The sequence below is a fragment of the Harpia harpyja genome, chromosome Z (genome assembly GCF_026419915.1).
Source record: "Harpia harpyja isolate bHarHar1 chromosome Z, bHarHar1 primary haplotype, whole genome shotgun sequence".
NCBI lineage: Eukaryota > Metazoa > Chordata > Aves > Accipitriformes > Accipitridae > Harpia > Harpia harpyja.
Window position 1 is genome coordinate 98,593,052 of NC_068969.1, and position 27,711 is coordinate 98,620,762.

The following is a 27,711-nucleotide window of genomic DNA, read 5'->3' on the forward strand; positions in this document are numbered from 1 at the left end:
AATGAAAAAAAAAAAAAAAAGGATGAAGCCACTGTGGGATACTTGGAAAGTAATGGGCACACAGTGAACAATCCAGACTCGATAGAATTGATCAATTTGTGAGCCAAGGATGTTTTGTAGGCAGCAGACTTCAAGGATGCTTTGCTTGTGGACACATTTAGCTAACGGTAGTAAGAGCATTCCAGACGCCTTTAGAAGGCCTTGAACAGAATAAACAAGAAGACAAAAAAAGAAAGATACCAATTAGAAGAACACAGGTGCGCATTCCACGATAAAGGGAACTTGGCACAAAGAACCTCAATTCGGCAGCTTATCTTGACCAATTAGACTGAGACAAGTTTCATATGTTTTAGTTAATACAACCAATTATGCCTTATGTTTATACGCGTGTACAGTGTTTTATAACCAATCATTAGGTGTAACTAGGCGCGTGGACAGCTCATGCTAACCAATCTCTAATTTGCTTATGCGTGAACAGTAACTAGAATGAATATATAAACCGAGCTATCTTGGCAATAAAGTGGCATCTGCTTGATCATATTGATTGTGCGCAGTGTCCGTGACTTCCGCGTCAACAAGCCACTACCTGTATCATACAGTTTTAATTGTTTCTTACCCTATAATGTAGAGTAACTTCATCCCCAATCTGTTCTGTTGTGTTAATAGCAGTAGGGACGGTATCATTTGCTGCAATTATAACATGGTGCTCTTTGAAAACACTGTGGGTTAAGAAAAAAACACAAAAACCCCAATAAGCACACAAACTTCATAAAAACTCTAGCAGTTAGTAATATAGGTCTTTTCATTATTTCATGAATCCTCCAGGACTAGTCTTGCAATTGAGTGCACTGCTACTTCCACTGAAGTTCAACTCATCCATTTTATGAGTAGTACTGACTTTTTATTATGTACATTTTAAATGTTTTGTTCAGATAAAACTACAAAAAGAGCAAATATTGTTCCCAAAAATAATATATCAGGGCCTGATTTTGCTGTTCTTATTCTAGCTGTGCAGTCCTTATCCTGAGTATTGCCATGTAAAACAGGCAGGGTCCTATAAAAGACAGAACCAGGTAAAAGGAGAACAAAACCAGCATGTTCTAAATTCAACTTATTCCCTATGAGACAAACAAAGGCTGGATTTGAACCATGAAATGCATCCAAAATGAATTTGACTTAATTATTTACACCTGCACACCATGCAATGTAGTCTACTAATAGTATTTATAATGTTTTTCAGGGATGGAATTTAATTGAATTCTAGCTATTTCTGAAAATAAAGTGTACTACAAGGCCTGCATTAAAGTTTACGACCAAACTGATAAAAACAAACCCCTGAGAATCTAAAATTAAGGCTAATTTTTGAAGCTGGAAATCAAACAGCACGTCATGCAATATCACAGTAATATAAACTCATGGCCATCAGGAAGCTGGAAGTATTTGCTTTTTTATGTACCTGAAATGCCTTTGAATGAATAGAGCAAAGTACAAGAATCAACAAAAGCTGCTGTTGTACTTGCAAACTGCAGATCAAACTTAAATAGGTAAAAAGGAGCTACATCAAGATAGGGACAGTAACCGCACCATTCTTTCATGTAACTGCTCTTTTCAATGACGCCTGTGTTTGCTGTTCATAAGCTTAGAAGCTGTCATCTGTAGATACTGAGCACAGCTCAACAAAACGATACTATATCCTCTTTGAACACCTCCTATTTACTGTGCTAGCAAATAAAGTACAGAGAAGCATCAATACCTTACAAATATTAATCCTACTTCATATTTTACTGGAATTGTAATGTGTCCTCTGTTGTCACTCAGGGTCTCAGGTGGTTCTTCACTGTCACTAAAATAAAACAACATATGCCACTCAGATCAGACTGTGCAGATGCAACATGACTACTAGGTGAGAAGGGATCTTAAGAAACTGAAATACCTACAGCTCTGGATGTAAAAACACACTACTCATTTCCAGTTAATTACCGTCTCCTAAAAATAAATTCAAAAGACTATTTCCAGTAACTAAAAAGTTAAGTCAGAAATGCATCTTTGTTAAAATTAGAGACTGCAGTTGACTGAATAAAAATGGACCAAGGAAGGGCCACTACTCTCACACTATCTCTGGATTTTGCAGGGACAGCAAACACTGAGGGCAAGTGCATCCCTTTACTCTATCACAGACAACTTCTGCAATGTTCTTGCTCTTTGAAGGCCTGACCTGTGTGTTTAGCATAAACTGTGATTCATGCTAAAGTATGCAGTAATTTTGTAAGAGAATAAACCTTTTCTGAAGGTAAAACTAGTGGAAATTATGCCTCATTTGTAACTCTCAGGCTCTAGAGGCAAACAGCTATTTATTTAGTCCACTCAGTCCACTGCTGAACCCAGTACATCTGTAAGGCTGCCAGCTCTACAGATTGTTTAACTACTGCTGAGTTTAGAAAAGTCATCCTTGTTTTACTATCAAACACAAAGCTGTAGAGCTTTCTAAAAACAAAAAAAAATAATCAGAAGGTAAACAAGTAATGATTGCAACTAACCTTGTTGCATATACATGAACAGTAGCATTTTCCAGGAGATACGATGCATTGAATTGGAATGATATTTTGAAGGAAATCTGTTTAGAGAAATATGTTACATATTTTAAAAGAAAAAAAAAAGAAATAAAAGCACAGTAATATGGTTAGATCTGGTGAAAAATGTGCAAATTTTTGCTATGTTTATCTATGGAATACGTATTCACATTTTAACACTTTTCTATGAATGAAGCCACTTTTTTGAATTTGTCCCAATCAAGAAGGAAATCTAATAGTTATCACTTATTAAACAGAAATCTCAAGCTTTCAGAACTGAGAAACCTCAGTAAAACTTATTATATTGTATATTAGAAATACATAGCTAAATAATTCTTAATAGAAACCAGCTGAACTTGCAAGCAATTTATCAAAACCATTTTTTTTTCCTTTAATGAGCTAGAAACAAAGCTTCAAAGCCTGGCAATTACAATGGAGATGAGCTGTCTATAGAGGGCAGCTGGAATCTCACTTAATATGTAGTAAAACACCTAGAATACCAAACAGAAATGTTTACATTGTAAATAAATGACTACTAGGTCTCACAAAAATTCCCTACTCATTGTGACTAGGACAAATTATCACAATTTGGCACTACATGGAATTTGGGAAGACTGTCCCAAACATGCCACTCTTCATATCCTGACACTTAAGGGTAATTTTATATGAAGCAAAAGTTTCACTCTTTGTTACTGTACAGGATTTTTCAGCTCAGACTTTTATTTTTCCTTTAATGTGTACAAATCTTTACTACAAAGTGACCCAGAGAAAGTTGTTTTAGATATTTCTTCACATTTAAAAAAAAAGAGCCAGGAAGAGGCTTTAAAAAGGGATGTATTAGGGATGCTTATCAGTGAATCAGAGATTAATTGATTTCTGAATGCAAAGGAGACTATGAAATTTCTAAATTTAGGGATTATAGCTAAAGACAAACTAACAACCAAAGCGTGAAAGGAAAAGGTTAAAAATCCAGTGAAGCTGGGAATGGAGCATTGTGGGCACGAGCAATGGGTAGTATGCTTATTTGGCTGCAAGAAAGTAACAGCTGACTTAATTCCTACAAGTCCAAGACACAAGCTGGAACCTGTATGTGGAAGGCAATGTAAGAGGACATGTCTCCTGATCCTCCCTCTGTTATGCATCTGCAACACAGACCTGATATGACAGAGGAACAGAGAAAGAACTGCCAGGAAAGACAGTTGGTCTTATTTGCATGCAATTTGCTATTTCCCAATTCAGTATCAGAACTATTTAAGTGAGGCTTAGATGCATACTTTCAAAGGCTTAGTTCAGCTAAATCTCCCTCGCTATTCCAGCAGGAGATACAGACTTATCACTGGAGCTGTTCAAGTGGAGCTTGATTTTAAGTGGGCTGCTTGCTGGAAAGGCCTCTCAGTCCTGACAGAGCAGAGATGAAGGCTCAATGTCCAGCTTTGGCAGATCCAGGTTAGCATTTCCACATACCAACTTACTCTCTTTTCAACCAACTGACTAAATTTTTTGTACAAAATAACTAAAGTCATAGGCTCCAACCTCTGGAAAGCCACAGTATCTAATGTCTTATCAGTATATCCTAACCAATATCCTATATACCTAGAGACAGACCCTTGTGGCCAGGTGTGCCACTTGCCTTCTGACAGCATCAAGGATGGCAATATGCACCTGCTACCTCCTCACATATCACATCTGGCTGAAGATCTGATGTTTTCCTATCTGGTTCAGTGCAGTTCATGTCAAGTATTGCTTGGGAAACATGCATGGACAGGTTTTGGGGTGAGCACAAGACAAAATAAATTCAGAGGTGATAGGGACTGCCCTGGCCTTAGAACAACATGGAGCAAGGAGAACTTGCATGCAAGGGGACTTTTTACCTCTTCTGCAGGTTTTAGAAATGGATATCCCACTTTACAGGTGATGTTGTGATTAGTTTCACAGCTATCTTTCTGTATATCCTAAAGGAAAAAGAAAGTGAAATGATGACCTTGTGCAAACTCTTTTTAATTTTGACTAAGCAGCAAGGGCCTGTTGAACATATATACCATTGCTGCTTTTCATCGTCAAAACATCGTAAGAGTCAAAGCCTTAACTGAAGTGGAACAAAAATAGGAAGCCACAACTTCTGCAAAACAGTTTCCACCTATGGATATCTACATCAATTAGTAGTCATTATTCCCTTCCAGTGAAAGTGTTTGGAACATCAGCAATTATAGATGAACTGGACATCATGCAAATTAGTTGTGGGGTCTAGCAGATCAACATAGGTATAAGTACACAGTTTTTACATGTAATTTTGAAAATGTGTTCCTAACTTGGCAATAAAAGTGACATTCATACTCCATAAATTACTGCCACAGGGTCAGCAACAGTGCTATGGGTCCCTGACTTCTCCTAATGTGCACCATCAGGACTGTTGATAGAAAACAAACTTCTCCTAATGTTTCCCACCTGAACTGAGGTGAATTCGTAGTACATCTGCCAAGGCAGGCAGAAAAACAGCTACTTTAGAAATGCTATCTGAGGTAGGGATGAGGCAGGCACCCATCTATGCTGCCCTACCAAGACAGTGCTTTTTCTATACACGTGCAAAGGGAGAATTCTACAGGCTCAGGAGCTGTACTGATGAGTAATGAGGCATTTCTGGCTCTACAGATGTACAGATGATTCATGGTGCTGACGTTGATCTAAGATGCAGGCACTTACTGTCTAAGTGTCACTGTGAAACTTGTGTCTGTAGTTAATGGAGGCTAGGCAAGAGTCCACTCAGGTCAAAATAAATACAGTCTTTTAGTGGGAAAAGCGAGGATAGCACTCCCAGGGAATCTCTTCCAATCAAATGAGATGATGCCAGAGCAGTGAAATTCAGGCTTAATAAAAAGGCTTCCTCAGATCTCTCTAGCAATGTAGGTTATGATAAATGGGATAATGTGAAAAATTCCTACCTCAATGCCAGCAAAAATAATATTTGGAGAATATTGAACCAAAACCCTGGTATTATAGGCACTGTCTTTTTTGTTCTTCACAGAGAGCTGGATGGTGAACTTATCATTGCGTGACTTTACAAGGAATGGAGAAGAGCTGTAAAATAAAGTAAAAATGTTGGACACCTTAACTTTTGAATCTGTTTTTAACATAAAGAGGAACTTCTTTCAGTGTCCAGACTATATTGTTTCTGATTTGGAAATTATGCCACAGCATTATCTTATTAGACTACAGAATTTATAATTTACATAGAAATTTTGTATAGATATCAAGTGATACAATAAACCCAGTGTAGTTACCTGTCTCCAGCTATGCTTGCTTTTACATTCAGAACAAGATCTGAAATGCATTTATTTTTGGCTCCACAATCTTTTGTGAAAGGAATCTGCAACAATAGTATTTTTATTCTCAATTTTATTACATTTATTATTAAAATTAAATACTTGCATTTTAATCCATTATCTAATTTTATATAAGGTCTTCTCTTTGACAATCAAAGAAGTCTTCCCTAATATTAATCAGTTAAACATGCCAATATCCTGTAAAATGCACAGAGGAAACATAAGCTTTCTACTCATTCCCTCCTGAGTGATTCATCTAGACTAGAAAAAGAGGCAATAGGAGAAGTATGAATGATGCCAAGCACCATCAGACTAAATGACTAACATCCCCCTGCTCTATCTATGTAAAAAACGACAATAAAATTGCTTGTACTCTCTTCTATCTTCAGTTAACTCTGGAAAGCTTTAAAACCCCAGGCTGGTACCCAAGCATATTGGATCAAGCTTTTCACTCCTGAAGACTTGTTTAGAGGAAACATCTTCTCAACACACTCAACAACCCTCCCTCTTTAGCCAATTTGTGGACAATATTTTCAGCTCTTGTGTGGGCTATGAATTTTACCTTAAATGCTTTGGTTATTAATACAGAATCTTGCTGACTTACATATTCAGATACTGAATTTGGCAGGTTGCTATCAAGAACAGGTCCACTCTCTGGATCAGAAAAATTGAACTCCAGCAAAACCTTTACAGAGTCCTGAAAGTCAGGCTTATCCTAGAACATAAAGAAAGAAAAAATTGCTGTTATGGACATTCACTTTAATATCTAAGGAGGTTAGAAAAACCCAAACAATGCTGAGGTAAATTATTTTTCAGTCACTCTGTCACCATCCTTGCTAGAGAAGCATTTGAATGCTTGCAATTGATGATAAAGCATTTAATGTGCAAGCCAATCCTTATAAATAGGTACTAATGTTTTTGTGTATCTCATCATAAAAACATCACGTAGCCTGAGCATATCCAACACAGTTGCATTTAAGAATGTCTCAGAATAGTCCACTCATAGACTTTCCTCTTTTAGTTGTGCTTAAAGATCAGTAAGATGAACAACAGCAGTATCACCTTGTATGACGTCAACCTGAGGCCTGCTGTTAGGAGATGTATTGTAAATTTAAGCAAATTCAGGGCATCATTTATCATTAGTTTTGAATTATGATACAACTGTGTAGTTACTAAATATTTTAAATGTGGGTGGCTTATCTTCAGTCACTCTGCACATTAGTTACAATCTGGGCAACTTCATGCTCACAGCTGCTAGTTAGATTTCTGTTTTGCAGTGAATAAGTATTCTCTATCCAAAACATAATCTGTAAGGTTTTTTACTACATTTTAGCAGGAGGAATGGCACCAATATGCAAACTACACTTCTAGCTCACATGCTCCTGCTGAGTTTTGAATGCACCTAAACTACTAACCATGATAGCTGGTTGGTTCCACTAAGTGTTTTATGCTCTTTCTTAAGACAGACACAAAGAGACAAAGGTAAGTAGACTGTACATATAAGTAAATAGCTTGTATCTGTATACATATACAAATACATAAATCCTAAGTAGTAAACAATTTTTAGGTACACTTCTTAAGATTAATTCTGGATACAGATTTTGTTGCCCAATTTACAATTAATGGAATACATCTGGGTTATTATAATGTCAGCATGAGAAAAACACTTTAAATGATTTACTTGCCAACATGTAGAAGTTATGTTTAATACATTCTGACCCTTTGATAGTTATATTTTTTTGCATCTTCCTCTCATGGCTTTCTGTGAACAAACTTCGAGACATTTGTCTTTGTGAGTCGAGAGTAATCCAATACTGCAGACCTGCAAAGGAAGTTGAGATCAATATTATCAACCAAATTGCCTCTACACATTCTGTTTTTCCCAAAGTATCTTAAACGCTCTTTGAATAGTGAATTTAGAAGAATTATGTTCCATTTTTTGAGAAATAAACAAATGAGAGCATAGCAGTTTTAGGGCGTAAAGATTCCATAGCTTAGTGCTTATCTACTTACTGGATTCAAATGTATCTTCCTTCGACTTTAGTCTGGTCTTAAAACAAATTGTGGCATTTATGCATATTGTTTTTCTTTTATTTATCTGACAATTTTGTTGTTGGATATTGATGCTTTTGGGCGTAAATTGCATGGAAACATTTACTTCAGCCACATCACGAGACCTTAACAAAAACACAAGGAGAGAAAGTGCCCTGAAAATAATAGCAGCAACTTTTTTTAACTTAAGAATGAACCTACAAATAGTGCAACATTCAATATTAAAATACTCATATGTGATGGTCTAGACAAGTAATTAACTATACACTCTCTATATAGTACCAGTAAACAACAAATTACAGAGAAAATGGCCACAGGGTTTTTCCACAGTGCTGTACTTGTTTCAGAACAGGTATCAGATGGAAGGAAATATTCTCAAAAGCATTTAAGCAACTCTATAGAGCCAGTTCAATTTTAAAAGAGACTGAAGGCTGAGACCCATCCTCAAGGGTATCCACAGATGAACATATTACTATACATAAGCTGGAGGGTAGTGTGCCACCTCTTAGGCTGTGGGTAGATAAACAGGCTGAGATTCACTACCAATTTGCTTCACTTTAATTCCCCTTTGCCTCTGTCCCTGCAATGCATTCCTGCCTCTCCCTTTATGCTGGCTCAGCTCCCTTTTGGCCTTGAGACAGAGTATCCCAGCATACTAAACCAGCAGAAAATTCAGGTGGCAAAATACCCTTCTTCACGTTTGTGATCTAAATGCAGTGAAGGGGCATCTCACTGCATTCACACGTGGAACTTTTATAAAGACAAACTACCAGATGAAGGTGAGGAGAAGCTCGCAGCTTGAGGATGGTAGCGAGACCTGACAAACTTGAACACCTAACAGGTGAGTTAGGTGGAACAGCAGGACAGGGAAAGCAAGGAGCTGGCTTAGCAATTGCCTTACCAGAGAGAAATAGTTTGTGTGCTTTGGAAATGAGGGATTACATGTTACCTTGTTTATTTTTCTTACTGGTATTTTTCTCTTCTCCCTTAAAAAGTATATTGTTCATTATGTCATCTGAATCATGCTCTTTTGTAAAGAAAATTAATTCACTGTTAATCAGAAAGTTTAGTTAAATTTTTCCAATATTTTCAGCAGGGAGTCAAACTAGACATTTCTTATTAGGAAGTCAGATGAGTTTTCTTAGTGACCCCTTTATATTTGAACCTGTCCTTGATATTGCTAATAAGATAATATGCAATATAGTGTGAAAAAGAGAACACTTAAGGGTTTTTTCTATTTTATCCACTACCACAAGTGGAATCAGTTTCTATTTTGAATATGGTCGAGAAGGACAAGGTCTTCATACTAGGCTAACAAGGTTTGTAAAACATTCCTATATTTATTACTCTTATCCATTAAGTCTTATATTGGTTCCTCCAGAAAGACATGAAAATATGAAGATTCACAGCCAGTGTCAAAGCATGAGATGAAAACAGTATCCTCACAACCGTCCAAACAGTAGTACATGCAAGTTACACCGGTATCCCGAGACAAATGGTTATTTTCTGGCCAGACAGCTGCTGTGAGTATCCGTACCAGAAGAGGGCAGCCCCACCAAGGCCTCCAATGGTGACATCGATCAGCCCGTCATCGTTTAAATCCATCTCTCCATGCACAGACTGGCCAAAAAATTTCACTTTTTCCCCATCTCCACCTGATGCAATACGCTGTGAAAAGGATTAAGAGGTTTATGCAGTGCATATTGAAAGATAACAACACTCAAGATGTATTTGTTGGCAGTTAGATGGCTTTTAAGACTCTTTAAATATATTAAATTTTCATTACAATATTCCTAAAATGATTACCATGGTGATGAACACACTACAAATTTTCAGAATTGCAAAATATCTACTTTTCTGACTGTACAGAACATGTCAGAAGGTTTCTAATAAAAAGATGCAAATATATTTTCTAACAATATTAGAGTCAAATTTGGTTAAATCAGTATGAGTTCAAAAGTAAGAGCATTTTAAAGAAGCTGTCATGACAGGTCAAGTCACAGTTTGATACTACGTTGGGAAGATATGGGAAAACAGGATTTGTACTACATACACTTACAGCAGCTGCCAATCTGTAAAGTTTTAATTCATACCTGTGAATATTTTTTACTGATTGTGTTGCCATGGCCATGATAAATATAAACAGCTCCCCGATGATCATCCTCTAGGGGAGAACCTATTACAATGTCATTATATCCATCAAGGTTGAGATCCCTCACTGCAGCAATTGCAGTCCCAAAGCGTGCACCGCAAGGCTCATTCTTAAGAACTTTGCAGGTGTCCTGTTTTAACGGCGAACAGCATGTTTGCTTTAAAGGTTCAAGACTCATCTGATATTCAAACTTCGTCTGTGAAAGAACAGATTTAGAGTTTGTGGATTTCCATCATCATTTTAGCAATGCAGGCTTTTAAGAGCTCCTGTCCAGAAGACAAACCGATGAATTAAATTAAACAATTACATCCTATTCCTAGTCATTGACTGCACTGTAGAAACTGTGATTCTGTAACTATAATAAATGTTCTTTCTGAGCAGTGGGTCGGAAAGACATTCTTGCTCCCTCTCCTTCTACATCTAGATGCTTCTGTATATTTCTTGAAGTTAGAGGTTCACAGGAAAGTACAGTATCATAACAGTATTTCGATGTTTAAAAGCTGTTGGATGTACGGGGTTTAGCTCTAAGTTGGTAAGCAAGTCACAAGGATATTGGAGCACACACTTTTAGGATGGATGAGCCCTACTGTTCCCTAATCCATGAAAGCAAAAAGAAGATGTGACAGAAAATTAATCCTATGAATTTGCATCTATGCCATATTGTAGCTGACAGGATATAGTACTTATCTATATAATATACTCCTGTACTGGGTCTGTGTGGCAAGGTTTTGGTAGAAGGGGGGCACTACAGAGGTGGCTTCTGTGAGAAGCTGCTGGAAGCTTCCCCTGTGTCCGACAGAGCCAATACCAGCCGGCTCCAAGAGGGACCCGCTGCTGGCCAAGGCTGAGCCCATCAGCGACAGTGGTAGTGCCTCTGGGATAACAGATTTAAGAAGGTAAAATGTTGCTGCGGAACAGAAACTGCAGCTGGAGAGAGGAGTGAGAACATGTAAAAGAATGACCCTGCAGACCCCCAGGTCAGTGAAGAAGAAGGGGGAGGAAATGCTCCAGGCGCCAGAGCAGAGATTCCCCTGCAGCCTGTGGGGAAGACCATGGTGAGGCAGGCTGTCCCCCTGCAGCCCAGGGAGGTCCACGGTGGAGCAGATATCCACCTGCAGCCCGTGGAGAACCCCACGCCAGAGCAGGTGGATGCCCGAAGGAGGCTGTGACCCCGTGGGAAGCCTGCGCTGGAGCAGGGTCCTGGCAGGACCTGTGGACCCGTGAAGAGAGGAGCCCACGCTGGAGCAGGTTTTCTGGCAGGACTTGTGACCCCATGGGGGACCCACGCTGGAGCACTCTATGCCTGAGGGACTGCAGCCTGTGGAAGGGACCCATGCTGGAGCAGTTCGTGAAGGACTGTCTCCCGTGGGAGGGACCCCACGCTGGAGCAGGGGAAGAGTGTGAGGAGTCCTCCCCCTGAGGAGGAAGGAGCGGCAGAGACAACGTGTGATGAACTGACCCCAGCCCCCATTCTGCGTCCCCCTGTACCGCTGCAGGGAGGAGGTAGAGAATTCAGGAGTGAAATTGAGCCTGGGAAGAAGGGAGGGGTGGAGGGAAGGTGTTTTTAAGATTTGGTTTTATTTCTCATTACCCTACTCTGATTGGATCGGTAATAAATTAAATTAATTTTCCGTAAGTCAAGCCTGTTTTGCTTGTGATGGTAACTGATGAGTGATCTCTCCCTGTCCTTATCTCCACCCACGAGCCTTTTGTTGTATTTTCTCTTCCCTGTCCAGCTGAGGGAAGGAGTGATAAAGCGGCTTTGCTGGGCACCTGGGGTCCAGCCAGGGTCAACACACCACAACTCCATTAGAAAAAAAACTGAGAAAACAAGAGTTTGAGAAGAAAGTTTTCAAAAATAATCTATATTATACTCTCAGTTGTCAAAATCATGTTTCTCTGTTTTCAACAGGCCATCTTCCCCCCACTCAAATTATCATATTTCTTTAAAATCAGGATATGAATACAGTAAGGAGCATGTTCTGTTCCTGGTCACAATAAGCATCATCCTTACCTTGTTCAGACCATAAACATATACTTTCCCTTGCTCCTCTTTTTCAGTTCCCATATACATAGGAGCTCCAACAAGAAGGAGATCTGTAAATGAGTCCCTGTTGATGTCAATTGTGGCAATAACACCCCCAAAGTATGACCCAATCTGCAGGAAAACAGAAGGTATAAATCAGAGACAGAGTCAGCAACATCATGCAACATTTCGAATGCAGAGACCTGTTTCACGGTTGCTTACAACAATCCTAAATGTTAACCATTAGGCAGAAATTTTCTTTGGTACCTAGAAGATCTTTTTGGTCTGTTTGCCTTTGAAACTTGCTGTTTTAGGGTTTGTTGTCAGATTTTTTTATTTAAGAATGGTCCATTCAACTTTCAGCTCTCCTGAGTTTGAAAGGTACAAACAGTGCCTTCTACCTGCTAAGGGGAGTAGGACCTCTTAAGAGAGCATTTGAATAGAAGTGTCTTGGGGAAGCTAGTTTTTTCTTCAGTCCCAACAAATCTATGGGACCTGATGGGATCCATCCAAGAGTACTGAGGGAGCTGGCAGAGGTCCTTGCCAAGCCACTCTCTATCATCTATCAGCGTTCCTGGTCAACAGGGGAGGTCCCAGAGGACTGGAGGGTTGCCAATGTGACTCCCATTTATAAGAAGGGTCGGAGAGAGGATCCGGGGAACTACAGGCCTGTCAGCCTGACCTCGGTACCGGGGAAGATAATGGAACGGTTTGTCTTGAAAGCACTCACATGGCAACTCCAGGATAAGAGGGGGATCAGGCCCAGTCAGCATGGGTTTATGAAAGGCAGGTCCTGCTTGACCAACCTGATCTCCTTCTATGACCAGGTGACCCGCCTAGTGGATGAGGGAAAGGCTGTCGATGTTATTTTCCTAGACTTCAGCAAGGCCTTTGACACTATCTCTCATGGCATACTCCTTGAGAAGCTGGCGTCTCGTGGCCTGGATAAGTGCACTATTCACTGGGTGAAAAACTGGCTGGATGGCCGAGCCCAGAGGGTTGTGGTGAATGGGGTGAAATCCAGTTGGCGGCAGGTCACAAGTGGTGTTCCCCAGGGCTCAGTGTTGGGCCCTGTTCTGTTTAATATCTTTATTGATGATTTGGATGAGGGGATTGAGTGCACCCTCAGCAAGTTTGCAGACGACACCAAGTTGGGAGGCAGGGTCGATCTGCTTGAGGGTAGGGAGGCTCTACAAAGAGATCTGGACAGGCTGGATCGATGGGCTGAGGCCAATCGTATGAAGTTCAACAAGGCCATGTGCTGGGTCCTGCACTTCAGTCACGGCAACCCCATGCAGCGCTACAGGCTTGGGGAAGAGAGGCTGGAAAGCTGCCCGGCAGAGAAAGACCTGGGGGTGCTGGTTGACAGCCGGCTTAATATGAGCCAGCAGTGTGCCCAGGTGGCCAAGAAGGCCATCGGCATCCTGGCCTGTATCAGGAACAGCGTGGCCAGCAGGAGCAGGGAGGTGGTTGTTCCCCTGTACTCGGCACTGGTGAGGCCGCACCTCAAGTACTGTGTTCAGTTTTGGGCCCCTCACTACAGGAAAGACATTGAGCTGCTAGAGCGTGTCCAGGGGAGAGCAACCAAGTTGGTGAGGGGCCTGGAGCACAAGTCTTATGAGGAGCGGCTGAGGGAGCTGGGGCTGTTCAGTCTAGAAAGAGGAGGCTGAGGGGAGACCTTATCGCTCTCTACAACTACCTGAAAGGGGGTTGTAGTGAGGTGGGTGTTGGTCTCTTCTGTCAGGTGGCTGGAGATAGGACGAGAGGAAATGGCCTCAAGTTGAGGCAAGGGAGATTTAGGTTAGATATTAGGAAAACTTTTTTTACTGAGAGGGTTGTCAAACATTGGAATGGGCTGCCCAGGGAAGTGGTTGAGTCACCATCCCTGGAGATATTCAAAAAGCGAGTGGACAGGGTACTCCAGGGCATGGTTTAGGAGGCATGGTTAATGGTTGGACTCAATGATCTTGAAGGTCTTTTCCAACCCAAATGATTCTATGATTCTATGATTCTATAACACATAGAAGGAGCAAAATCAATGGTTTTAGGCTTGCCAGGGGAAAAAGGTAGGATGGTGGACAAAAGCTCCGAGACAACACAGTGCAGGCAGTCTCCAAAATTCCCAAGTTGCTGCTAAATGCAGAGGAACAAGATCTACACAAAGAACTAGATACATTCATGGGCTGGGTACAAGGTGTTGGATTTATCTGATTACATTCACTTCACAGCTAAGGTAGGCACCCTGCATTTCCTTTACACTCAACATGAGAAGCAGTCTCTTCTAGTGCAAGATGCACCTCATCTCCCAGAAGATGCTTCAAGTAGACCAGATCCCTCAAACCTTAAAAATGCCTACTTTCCTTCATTGACTCTAAAGGATTGATTGATTAGCTGAGTTGCAGACATCAGCTATAAGTGAAAAATTAGGTAACCTGAATTCTCCTGAAAGAAGCTTGTACTGCAGCCTGGGGAGACCCGAGTAGGCAGGTCTTTCAACCCTCATGTCCATAATATTACATTACTATCTTTAATTATGTGATTACATGTTGGGTTTTTCCTGCAGGAACAGCTCTCAGTGAGCTGCTACTCCATATAACAAGCAGCTATTCAATATTTCATGCTATCCCAGCTGATGCTCTCACACAGAACCATCCTTGTCGCACCTGTTTCCTGTCAGTGACACACCCCTTCCACTCAGCAGACAGTGAAAATTTCAAGTACAGAGGTGGCTACAACCACTTTGACACTGGTGAAGGTTAACCCTCAAAGAGAAAACTTCCAAGGGTCTCTGACTACTGTAGAGTCCACTTTCCATTACTTACTATACCAGAGCATCTACCTAACCTTTCCTTCTGATCTTGCTTACGACTCCTGGTTTCATTTGCTCTTCTGATGCAGAGTTCTCATTTGAAATCATTATTTCTATTTCTCATGCCATATTCCTCTCATATGTTAATCATGAATGCATACTTACTTGTTCTCCATTTAACCTCTGAAGCACTTGTACCTCTTTTCCTTCCATTTTATAAATGATAACTTGGCCAGTGTGATTGTATCGTGGCTGTCCTGCTATGTACAGTACACCTCCAGGTGTCAATGCTGAATTCACAGTGTATCCTAGGAAGCAGAAAAGAAGTCAAGATGCAGTACACAATACATCAAAAATAGCTGCTGCAATTCAGAGCCTTTTTAAGGCTTATTCTACAATTAGATGTTTAGCCCTACTTATGCTAGAGAATAATAGCAGAGTTAGTTAAAAGGGCTGGATGTGTATTTGCCTACCGCCTCAGAGCCATGAACACCACTGTGTTAAACCTGTTCACAGGCTGATGAGTCATGTTCACTGTGCCATTCTCACATGGTATAAGAATATGGTGGTATTGATGAAATAACTCGTGAATAGTTAGTTGGTTGAAAAGCTACTTTCAAAGAACAGTTGTTACCAGTTCACTGTCAAACTGATAGAGTCTTCCAAATGTGATTCTGGGAGCATTTTGAACATAGCTCTGTTTAATATTAACAACCATTTAACAACTTGGGTGAAGGAAGACTTAAAAAATTTGCAGACAAATCAGAGCTGTGGCTTGCAAGTATTATGGAGGATAGAATCTAAATTTAAAATGACTTTACTAAATTTGAGATATATAAAAAATAGATAATGGCATTATGCAAAGAAGACAGTGTATTTAGGGTAAAAAAAAGAAATTATTCTAGTGTTGACTCTTCATCAGTGAAAATATGGCTTAAATGAGATAACAGAGCAAACTGAACTGTGAGGTGTAGAAAGCAAGACCCAGAGGGGAGAACAAGGCCGCTGATGCTTTTTGGTAGTAAAGGCTGAGAGGAAAACAATAGCCTGTCAATATGCAAAACATTATTATAAAAAAGATAGTGATAAACTGTTGTTCTTGTCCATTGAGTGACAGAAATCAGCTTAATTTTAAGCAAAGATTTAGGCTGAATATTGGATAAAACTTTTTAACTATCAAGGCATAGAAAAGCTTGTTAAAAATACTAGAGGAATCTGTGAAATCTTCTCTGAACAGATTAGACATGTCTATTGGGGAAAGTCTAGAGATACTTAGCTCTGTAAGTGTTTGGACTAGTTTTTTGATTGTAGAAGTGGTAACTGTTTTTTTTTAAAAAAACAAGAAAATCATACAGTAGACATGTCCATACATTATAAATTTTCCCAGGCTCCTAGAACATAAGATAATATTCTGTAAGATACTCTCTGTGAATGAGATTTGAGAGAGGTCTTGTAGCATTTGTCAAAAAGTGTTCTAAGATAGGCTATTTCTCTTACCTAGATAGGCTGCCAGGGGTTCATTTTTTTCTGAAAGCCTGTCATGAAAAGTGTCATTAGTTGGCATTGAAAACCCAGTGTCCTTCACCATGAGCACTGTGCCATTCCAGTCAAATGCTCCAACTGCTCCAAGCATGATCCAATCCTTATGCAGAGAAAAAAAAAAAGCCTGTTTTCTATGTGAATCATCTTTAGATGTTCATTGATCATGGTACATCTGGGTAATGCTTTCTGTATACTTAGTATTCAGCCCTGCTTTTCCTATTATAGTGTGGCCCCTACAATCATACTATGTCTGCCACTTTTTGTTAAAAATGCACTCGACTTAAAAAAAAAATTGGGTGGGGGCATTAAAAAAAAAGAGGAAAAGCAGCAGAGTAAAACACAGCTCCTACAACTTCAACCCACCACTCCAGGCCAAATAGAAAGACAAAAGGGATTTCACAAAGCTAATCAGAAAATACAACACTCAAATGCATTTCCCAGACAAAGTTTCAGAAACTTGAACCTTTCTCTGTTGAATCTGAGTCTTGTATATTGTGCAAGAACCTTTTGTCAATGAGAAATGGTTTGCTGACCTTTCTTGCCTAAAGGCATGAATGCAGCCTTCTAGGTAAGACAGACACCACAGACCCTGAGTCTGTCAATGCACCAAGACCCACTTCTGAAATGAGATTCTGATAATAGCAGGTCAGTTGTTTGTGAACTTCAAGAATATGCTCTACCAAATAGGTAATCTTATAAATAATCATCACGCTCCCTAGCAGGATAATATTTGTTTCTAAGGTATGATACAGCATCTGAAGCATCACGTGTAATGTAGTGCAGAGTGTGAAAAAGAACGGAGAGTACTTCTGCAATAAAGTATTTATGTTAAATCATACTGAAGGTCTTTTATTCTCTTTTTTACTAGTGATACACTGAGCTGTATATAAAGCCATGTTGAAGGTATTCCTATGTATGTCAGTTCTTCTTGGATTGCTTGGTGTTTGTTCAGCTACTCTTCTGTTGTGCTTGTTTCCACTGTTGCTACTTTTTTGTATCTTTAAAGCTTAACTCTTCCCAGTTCTTTTGATCTCATGTTAAATTTTAATTTCATTCGTGTACACTGAGCAGATCATCACAATGGATACATTTTGATTTTTCAAGAATAGATACAATACTCAGGGAGTGATTTTCTGCTAATACAAATACACAGGGATCCCAATTTAATATAAATTTACCCCCTGAGAACTGAGGTATTCAGTGTGTTAACAGAACTAAGAATATGTTGTGCTACTAACAACGCAGATCATATCCATGACAAAAATATCCTTTTTATATATCTTCTGTCTCATTTTCACCAATACAGCACAGTATCAGTTTATACATTAATATTTAGAGACAACAGTTTTATAGTTCATAGAATCATAGAATGGTTTGGGTTGGAAAAGACCTTTAAAGATCATCTAGTCCAATGCCCCTGCCATGGGCAGGGACACCTTCCACTAGACCAGATTGCTCAAAGTCCCGTCCAACCTGACTTCAAACACTTCCAGGGATGGGGCATCCACAGCCTCTCTGGGCAACATCTTCCAGTGTCTCACCACTCTCATCATAAAAAACTCCTTCCTTATATCCAATCTAAACCTACCCTTTTTCAGTTTAAAACTGTTGCCCCTTGTCCTGTCACTATAGACCCTGGTAAAAAGTCTTTCTCTTTCTTAATGTGTTATAGACTATTCTCCTGATAGAAAGTGCTATGGGAGCATTAAATTTAGAGTTCATGTGAAGGAGGCACTTACAATCTTAAGCTTTCATTGTTTATAATCATTCTTTACATATATTTTACAAAAATATAACTGAATTACAGGAAACTCCAAAACTTTCAACAGCAAACAGGACCATACAAAGAATTCTGAAACACTCATTCCAAATTCATGCCATCAACAACAAAAATTTACTTTGAAAAAGAACTTCTATTTTCAAACATTTTGTTTACCTGAGAATAATGAGCACTGAAACCAGCTTGAGACATTTCCATTTCAAATGAGGCGGCCTGCTGGTCTGTTGTTGCTATTAAACAGAAAAAATTAAGTTCCAAAAATAAATTAGTTTCAAACTGAAAACGTATCTAAATAGTGTAATGAAAATGCTCATATGATAGTAAAGGATAGCATAATTAACTAGAATACTCAGTGAATATAGTTTGCCATAGATTTTTGTTATAAACACAGAAATTACGATCTGTGTTAAATGCTACCATTAAGTACAAGAGTTTCCATTTTAGGGTCATGTCTCAGAACTTGTCCAACAAATATTTCTGGGCTAAAGCTGACCAGATTTGACCTCAGGCTGATGGTAAATATGTTTGGAATGTTTGATTAATATGGTTAAGCCATTTTGCACTTGAGCTAAGTGAACAATAAAACACCAGCCATGTAACCCCGGCCTTGTATTCAAGCAACTAAAAATTCGTAGAAGCTGGAGGAACTTTACATGAAAAACACTTCATGTTTGTATGAACCTTTGTGAAAAACAACATAGGAAAATCTCAGCTGTCCAAGATTCATAAGCCTCAGGGAAGGGCTTGGGAACTATAATCTGCCCAGAAAGTTACATGAAAATCTTCCTGATTCTCTTAAGTGAATTTGAATAAAAAAGGTTCAGGTGATTTAGTACTAGTTTCCGTATCTTGTCAGGTAGTCATACGCTAGTTACTTAACTCTGATGGACTGCTTTGCTCCCAGGTACTCTTGAAATATCATCAGAAAAGAGAAAGGCCTGTCTCTTCCTCTACTTAAAAGCAATACTCAAGGACTATTTGCCACCTTAAGTGGCCAAGTAAGATAACTGTAGTCTACATATTGATTCCTCCTTGAGAGAGAGATAAGGTAACGGGCAGCAGAGGGGAACTATGAAATCTGCTCTGATGCTTCTCCAGGAAGAGTTCACGATTTGCTACCAGCTGAGTGCTGAGGCGAACCTCCAACTGTGTGAATGAAACCGAGGCATAGTAAGCCATGGCTGCATGAATTTCAGGCAGCTGGACTATTAAATAATACTGAACTTCTGATGCTCAGCAACTAAACCACAGAGGTTGCTCCCTGGGACATAAAGTCTTTGCTAATTTGGGGGATTTATAGCCAGTCATAAGAAGGAGACATGATCTCAAACACAAAATGTTTGGCACACAAACATAGGCCACCATATTTCACAAGATGTAGCTGCTTTGCTAAGTCTGAAAAAGTCCTTTTTAAGCATAAAACTCTTAAGTTGCACATTTGCTGATAAACAATATTTTCATGCAGTAAAGGATGTTCTTTAATGAGCTGAGAAAGACGGGACTTTCACAGTCTGAGGCAGAGGACAATGCCAGTACTATTGGTGTGTGCAGCTCTGAATGCTGCTTAGATAACAGCCCTCAGTCTAACTTTCCATTGAGTTTCAAGCTGCCAGGCATCCTACAAAGGATTTTTTGTGAAAAAACATTTGTGCCTGCCTACGGGTTGGATAAAACATAAAATTGCTGTTAAAACCAGAAGTCCATGCCCTGAGACACAGAGGAATATGAAAAAGATTATGTGTAAAAATCCACTGGCTGTCAAGTATGGGTTTTTGTTGGATTTGATTTTTCAACTCTCTCTCAATTTTCCTTTGCATTTTCAAAGGCCAAAACCAAAAAGAAAACAACAAATCCAAGGAAAAAGATCAAATGTACTACTATACTAGCAAGAGGCTATTTAGATTGAGAATTTAAACAGATTCAGATACCGAATTCCAAGAATCAATGTTCCTGTGACCTCCATGTTATGCACAGAAGTTAATTCAGCTACAATGTATGGAGTGAATCCACATTGCACATATCCAATAAGCTGGACTGTCACCAGAAAGCTGGGTGGGACAGAATTAATCTGTTTTTCACTGCCGCCACAAAAATGCATCCATGGACACAGTTGCAAATCTAGAATAACTTCTGAAATGCTTTGGGAGGGGACAGGAAACCATCCCTGAAGAATCAAGAGAAACTGATTTAGTCAGCATCTTCTAGCTCGATCCATTGGAGCAACCCAACTTTGCTATGTTTTTACAAAAAGCTAAGATTCCATTTTAATTTTCTATGCTGATTCCCTTGCAGACAGATTATGTGATTTCTGGGACTTTCACAGGTGGAGGAGGTGACATTTCATGTCTCATATCACAGGTGTCTTACACAGAAATCTTAGCACATCTCTGACTTCCTACTGGAATTCAAGAAGCCTTCTGTGTGGCGAAATTATCTAGCTCGTCTCTTATGCTGTAGATGAAAAGAATTTTCCACATTTTTCATTTAAAATATATATTTTTTGTAATACAGCCAAGTCTATATAAAATAAAAATTGAAAATAAGGCAAATATATCAAGGCACAAATATCCTAACAGGTTATAATTGGATTATGTTAAATAAAAAGTAATAATGTCCAAGAAGTACATATTTGTTACTGCACCTTTTGCAGAAAATTAAATCTGAATTCAATGAGTACTGCACAACTTGTTGATACTTAGAGGTACAATATGCTTAAAGTACCACAATACTGAAGGACATGATGCGGAGGATTAGTCATCTCAAGAGCTGACTACCATATAAACAGATAACATTTATACAATTTAATATTTGGAGGCTGGGGTTTCATGTGGCACACAGGCACTACCTAATGGCTACTCATTGCTAAAAGGGACAAGGTGGAGTGTGACAAAATGAGACTGTCTCTTCCAGTGGCATCTGGTTGTTCAAAGGGTTGAGCTATGGCATGAAACCTTGAATTTGAGTACACAGATGTCCAGAAACTCAGTCACTTTAGGTCTTATATCCTTCATCTGTTGTCATGACTAGCAATTGATTAACATTTTATTCTATATCCATTATATTTAATAGGTGTAACTAACATTTTATTCTATTAATGAAAGACAATTTTTCTCACTTTTCTAGAAGTACAGAGCACAAATTGAAGACTAAGTTTTCAATTTTTGTTTGAACAACTATTTTTCCAGTAAAAGTGTATTATTCTTAGTAAACAGGGACTTAACAAAAGAGGCCCCTATTCAATGAACTTTAAAGAACTAAGTGAGTTTAAGTAGGCTAAACTTTGGGCTTTAGAGAGATTAAATTCTCCTCAAACTAATCTGTTTCAAAAGTGAGGAAACAAAACCTTCCAGAAAGTAAAAAGATGAGAACATATAAACTGGAAAAAAATATTTAGTAATAATCTGCTGAAAATAGTAATATTTGATCAAGGTAAATGATACACTAAAAAAACCCCCTATATATGTCTGAGAAAAAATAGCTCCAATTTAAAAAACTTTAAAATACTCTCCATATTTCTACTATTTCTTGACATTCAAGTCAACATTGTCTTTTGTTTCAGCTGTAGACTACACTATTCCAGCTATTTGGTAAGTTGAGATGTTGAAAAAAATAGATGGATGTTTTCTTTGTATGACACAAATCCCTTCAGAGTTGGCCAGTATAATTTATAACTAATAAACTGAGTCTTCTGTTACCAGTAGTGTGCTTGAAACAGAGATTTGGACAGCATTGCCTAATTTGGATGGGGAATGTAAGCAGACATTATGAGAGAATGACTTTTCTGTGCTAAAATCTGAGTATCGTGAATATTTCTAAAGGAAAAATGTATCTTGTCAACTCTATACACCAAGTCGATGTTAACTTGCATAGCAAAGTAATATGCTGTAACTAATAATGAACCCAAAAGAGAACCTAAAGGTATATAGGCAGACAAATATATTATCATGGGGTAATCAGGATATTTTTACCTAAGGGAAGGCAACTTCATGTTTACCCCAGCTAAAAGATTAATGGTTATTTACCCTTTTAGGCTATTGTCTCCGTAGGCTCTAACCCACCTGAATACATTTCACATTATTATCTATGTTTTTGATGTCTATTGTAAAATATTTTTATGATCAGCATGAAAAAAATACCTGCATAATATGTTTTATGCAGCACAATACATTGCAAAGGAAGATAAAAGCAGGTGGTCTTCTATTTGCTTCAGTCGTACTGCGGGCATGAAGTAAACTTTAAATGTCATACCTTCCAGGGCAAATATTCTCTCTCCAAGTGCTTCAACAATAGTTACAAGAGCTAATTCATCTGAGACATTGAAGAAATGCTTTTCAGTAGGCTTACTGGCAATTGATTTTATTTCCTCTACAAATTTCTCAGTACTTAAATTTCCTCTGCTGTAGCTGCCAAGAATCTAAAGAGAATTAATGAAAAAGAAGTCAAGGATACATTTTATAACCTGTTTTAAAAGATACCATTGAGGCAGGTTGTCAGAGAATATTCGGAAATCATATCTAACCTTAATTTGTTCTGTTAAAACCTCCCTCAAATTGATTTGAAACCATTCTTTTCCAATGAGAGCAGACCTATATGAGGGCTCAGTTGTTTTTCTGAACATATCAACAAGAGCAAAGAAAGAAACTGTGGTGTAATGTCTGCTATCCTCATGTGTCCCTTTTTTCCCTTCTTCACAAAATTCTAATGATCTATCTATGATTCTACGATTTGTTGAAGTAGGCCTTAATTTAGGAAAAAAACAACACAACAGCCCCCAAACCAGAATACACAATTGCACTGGCTTCTGCATAAATACCACCAGTTGTCCTCATAACATGGCATATAAGCAATTAATGATAAGTTGATTAGGCATAAAAGAATTCTTTTTTGTGTGCAGATTTGCCCTATAAATACATATAAGAATAATATTTGCATTAGGTGTTAACAACTCCATCACAGCAGACGACTTTAGATTAGGTTTGCAGTTTTAACACCACTGCTGTAAAAACTCAGCATGTCTCAGAACAAAATGACTCACTTCTCCAATTCGCAGACTGACAAGTATTTTTCACAGAAAAAAAAGCACTCTATACACATAACTTGCTTTGAGATGGAAATAAAAAACAAACTCCCATGTTCCAGCATTCCTGGACACTGGTGCAATTCAATTTTGGTTCTAGACAGGGATTTTATTGCTAAAAAATATTGCAGCTTCAAGGACAAATTTTTCTTTAATAATCTCTAGCTTTATGAGGGAAACCACTGAAAATTTGTGTGCTGCTGGATTCAACTTCTGTTTTATGTATTTCTTTAAATTAAAGCTAACATCTTTCTTGAAGTATGGTTCCATAGCACCTCATTGTACCAAAACAAAGAAAGATAGGAACAGAGAAGCAACAATCCAAGGTACCTTCATAATTAATGGTAGGAAACAGATGATTTGAGTATAGAATACACAAATACAGTGGAGATTTCACACTAAATCTATCATTAATGTTTCCATATTTCTCAGTATGGGTTAACCTCCATCATGTTCATGCTCTCATTCAGCTACAAAGCTTGCTTAGCATGAAAATGACTTTAGAATGCCAGCACACAGAACAGCCATAATAAAGCTGTTTTTTGTTGATGGTTTACATTTGCTTTTTTTTTTTTTTTAAGTAGGTAATGTGTCTCTCAAAATTGCTCAGAAGATTTGAACTAATCCACTCTGTTCAATATTGCCCTTAACAAAAAGCATTTGATTTTATACTGCCCCTCAAACTATTTCTCCTTTTTCTTCACACACACACACACCTGTCATCACTAGGAAGACGGATAGATTGCTTTTTCTTACGTGCTATAAAATCAGAAAGCAAATTTTTAATGTTTTTTTCAGCTTCTTTCTTTTTTTCCTCTCTGAAAAGACTATATTTCCGTAAAGTTTCTGTGACATGAACTTTTTAAACAGAAATTACATTTGGAAGATGAAACATGCTTTTAAGATTCTGAATTTTCCCATTAAATTTCACTTACAGCAATAGCAAATCTCTGAATGTTTTCATCTTCACAATTATCAATCACTTCTTCTAATCTGTAGTTGTCATGTGATTCCCCATCAGTCACAATAACCATTACTTTCTGTACTCCTCTTCGTGCACCATGAGCCTCAGTAAAAGCCTCTTTCCTAAAGGGAGCATAAAACGTTTGGAGAAAGGCAATGTCAGCATTTAGCACATGCATCATATTTGCATAGTCAACCATAAACTCAAAGACTTTATATTAACTAAGAAGCAGGAAAAGGAGATTAATATTAACCATGAGCAAATACAAATAACAACAATTGGCATGTTCACATGCCAGTTCACAGCCAAAGAGTTTAACAAGCATTCATTCATTATTCACTCATTTGAGAGCAACAGCAGAAAATACAATGCTGGATAGTGAAAAATTCCTACCCTCTCCAAATAAACTTCTGGCACATTAAAACAGCTTTTGGCACCTTAAAAAAGACCCAAGTAACAACCCTCCATCATGAAACCCATGTATAAAAACCCCACATATTTCCACCCCACTGCAGCACTTCAAGTGGTCAAAGTATTTACTCAGCTACCACCACACCTCTGCACATCTACAGTAAGACTCGGTGTTGGGGATGTGGCAGAAGTAGGTTGCAGGTGACTGGAGGCAGGTGGGGGTGACCAGTTGAATTCTACAGATGCAGATGGGCAAATGGACACTGAGGTTTTGGGCAGCTGCTCACCCAGACTCTGGAGGGGACCAGAAAAGGGGAGGCTTGATCAGGGCTCTGGAGGAGAAGGAACAAAGCAGGGATTCCTCTTCTTACAAAAATACCACAGAACTCTAAGACTGGCCACACAAGTGAAAGCTAAGATCTACCGCTGATGATGACCAAAAGTGGGTGGATAGGAAGACTGCAAGAACAGAGGAAACTTTTGCTGATAGTTTCTCTGTATACAAGCCTGCAGCAGTTTGTGGTGAACAGGGACTTTCTGAACCACATGTGGATTTTAAGTATTTGGCAATTTTCAGCTGGCCCTGATTTCATGAACTTGTTCAGACTCCTTCAAGCTTCTATTTGTATCTAAGGAAAACACTATCAGTCAATATGTAAGAATTTCATTGGATTTAAGACATCATATCAACAAAACTTTGGTCAGATAATCAAATAGTTAATCAGAAAGATGCTGCATATTTCACAAAATGGTTGTTTGTAAAGGGCAAATGCAATCTTCTATGGAATAAAATCATGCTGTCATGCTAGAAAAAAAAGTAGAAAAGAAAAAAGATACCAGGACAACATTGTACGATTTGAAAGTGTCTGAGAGAGTCTGTTCTATGAAAGTCAGATTTTATTTTTCTCATAAAGTAAGCATTTCTAAATAATGCTATTGCTACAACAGATCTTTAACTCCCAATGATCCAGAGGCTTCAAAGTCTTTGGACATAAAATTTCTAGGCTTTCTGAAAACTGTGGGCTCAAAACCCATAATAATACTAACTTCAGAATGAGACAATTTAACATTAAAAAGTTCTATTTTTTCCTGTTTCTTCTGAAAACCTTAATTTCCTTCATCCCTCTACATGCACAGTTCCTACCTGCTCTGTGTGGACATCAAAGATTGTCATCCCTTTGTTTAGGACTACAACCTTGCTTCATGTCTCTTTTCTTTCCCTATTTCCTCCATTCAAGAGACAGCTGCCTCTTCAGGGTGCTATACACAACTGGTCTAGATGCTGGACAGAGTCTGTTTATCCACTCTCCTCCTAAATTTTGTTTGCTTAGCTAAAATGAAGTCAGATGTCAGCCACATCATATTTTTAACTTATAAAATCAGAATCATAACCATATCTGTTTATGTTTGTTTCTACCACATGCAGGACAATATTTTGTGAGTGTACCTTGCCGTATCTATTCCCAGGGCTGTCATAGTTTGTGTGCCACCCCGCTGGTGTATTCTTGTGGCTGCAGCCATCACATCTTCTGTTGTCAAGTATGTATTCAGGAAAAATTCATGGACTACAGTCTGTCCATACTGAACAATTCCAACCTGAAACACACAGTTCATGTTAAAAATCAACTACCCTTAAAGAAAACATCTGTGTCTCCTGCAGTGGGGTAAATGCCCATCTGTACCTACAGCCAGGAAAACAACTGAACTTTGTGTGTTTCCCTCAGTATGAAACACCTATAAGCATTTGAGCAAGACTGGCTAGCTAGAAGACACTCAATCTCATGAAACATTTTGAAGTTCCTAAATTTTTTTTATTAAAAATAGGAACAAAGCCAAAAGCAAGCTCAACTCCTCGCTCTTCCTGACTTGTGGTAATCTGTGCTGCAGCTTTACTCTCCTCTAGGCCAAGGCAGACCAATGCCCTAATCACCAGTCACAACTTCTCAAAATAGTTTTCCTTATAGCATACGAGGCCACGGTTCACTCACAACTCTCTTCATTCCATCCATATATAATATTCCTACACCTGATAGTTTATTTTCTCTAAACCTAGCCTAGAAACAGCACTGCAAGGACAAATTTAGGCTCTCAGGGTGAGAGGAAGACCGAAGTACCCTTATCTTGATGAAGACAGCAGGGCAGTCCAGGACATGGCCATTCTGCCAGCAAGAGGTAAGCCAAAGCAAGACACCTGACAAGTGCCAGAGGGGACAACATGAATAAAATGGTGGCTTCTGGAATGGGGGAGGAGGATGGAAAGACTCTAGATGACCTCAGCAGGACAAGTCTTTGTGCAAAAGATCAACGCATGGGATTGGAACCCAACCACAAAGGCCTGAGGGAACCTGCTGCAAAAACAAGTGTGGAATAAAAAGACGAGCAATATTCTTAAATAATAATTAATTTCTCTCATTCATCTCTGTCAGTTTTAATGTTTTGGCAGGTTCCTGACAGCTTTTACTGGAAAGAATCCACACAACGTTCCATTAGCATATTTCAATTTTATGTTACATGTGGCAATTTATAGGTGTTATTTAGGATAATGCAGTATTACGTGGCATTTATGTCTCACTCATCTATTATTAAAAGCACTCTAGCATTTAGGTACTGAACATCAATAAGACCTCTGGGATGTTTATGCCATCACATTATTTTAGAAATGGCTTAGTATATACTTTGCAATTGCTTTATAGGTGGTTTTTCAGGTACTTTCATAGCCTATCAGATTCTGCACAACATTTGTTTGCTTGTATTAGAAGGGTTAGGGCTGGATGAATATTTGATACTAAACGTCAATACCACAATCGTTATGAAAAGCTAGTTACATATGATTATGGGACTGTAATTATAATGGTATGTGGTAGCAAAATCTGTCCCACTTAATTTCTGTATCCTTTTGAAACTACAATCAGATCTGGAAGAACTGATGTAAGTTCAAAGTTATGACAAGTTGCTCCCTTTTAAGAAATTCTAATTCTCTCTTGGAGGCGTGCCCTCTTCCACCTGTA

General features: G+C 38.7%; 1 protein-coding gene across 1 annotated transcript in view; it reads right to left on the reverse strand.

The window, feature by feature from the left end:
- Positions 1 to 27,711, reverse strand: part of ITGA1 (integrin subunit alpha 1) — a 79,663-nt gene that overhangs the window by 11,737 nt on the left and 40,215 nt on the right. The window contains exons 7-24 of the mRNA XM_052776201.1: positions 26,151 to 26,299; positions 24,264 to 24,414; positions 22,500 to 22,665; positions 18,408 to 18,481; positions 16,427 to 16,571; positions 15,095 to 15,237; positions 12,109 to 12,252; positions 10,036 to 10,290; positions 9,480 to 9,610; positions 7,904 to 8,067; positions 7,576 to 7,712; positions 6,495 to 6,605; positions 5,849 to 5,934; positions 5,510 to 5,645; positions 4,442 to 4,522; positions 2,538 to 2,614; positions 1,754 to 1,843; positions 617 to 719 (exon numbers count right to left, since the gene is read on the reverse strand). Of these exons, the coding sequence (XP_052632161.1) occupies positions 617 to 719; positions 1,754 to 1,843; positions 2,538 to 2,614; positions 4,442 to 4,522; positions 5,510 to 5,645; positions 5,849 to 5,934; positions 6,495 to 6,605; positions 7,576 to 7,712; positions 7,904 to 8,067; positions 9,480 to 9,610; positions 10,036 to 10,290; positions 12,109 to 12,252; positions 15,095 to 15,237; positions 16,427 to 16,571; positions 18,408 to 18,481; positions 22,500 to 22,665; positions 24,264 to 24,414; positions 26,151 to 26,299 (2,343 nt within the window). The remainder of the gene's footprint in view (positions 1 to 616; positions 720 to 1,753; positions 1,844 to 2,537; positions 2,615 to 4,441; positions 4,523 to 5,509; positions 5,646 to 5,848; positions 5,935 to 6,494; positions 6,606 to 7,575; positions 7,713 to 7,903; positions 8,068 to 9,479; positions 9,611 to 10,035; positions 10,291 to 12,108; positions 12,253 to 15,094; positions 15,238 to 16,426; positions 16,572 to 18,407; positions 18,482 to 22,499; positions 22,666 to 24,263; positions 24,415 to 26,150; positions 26,300 to 27,711) is intronic.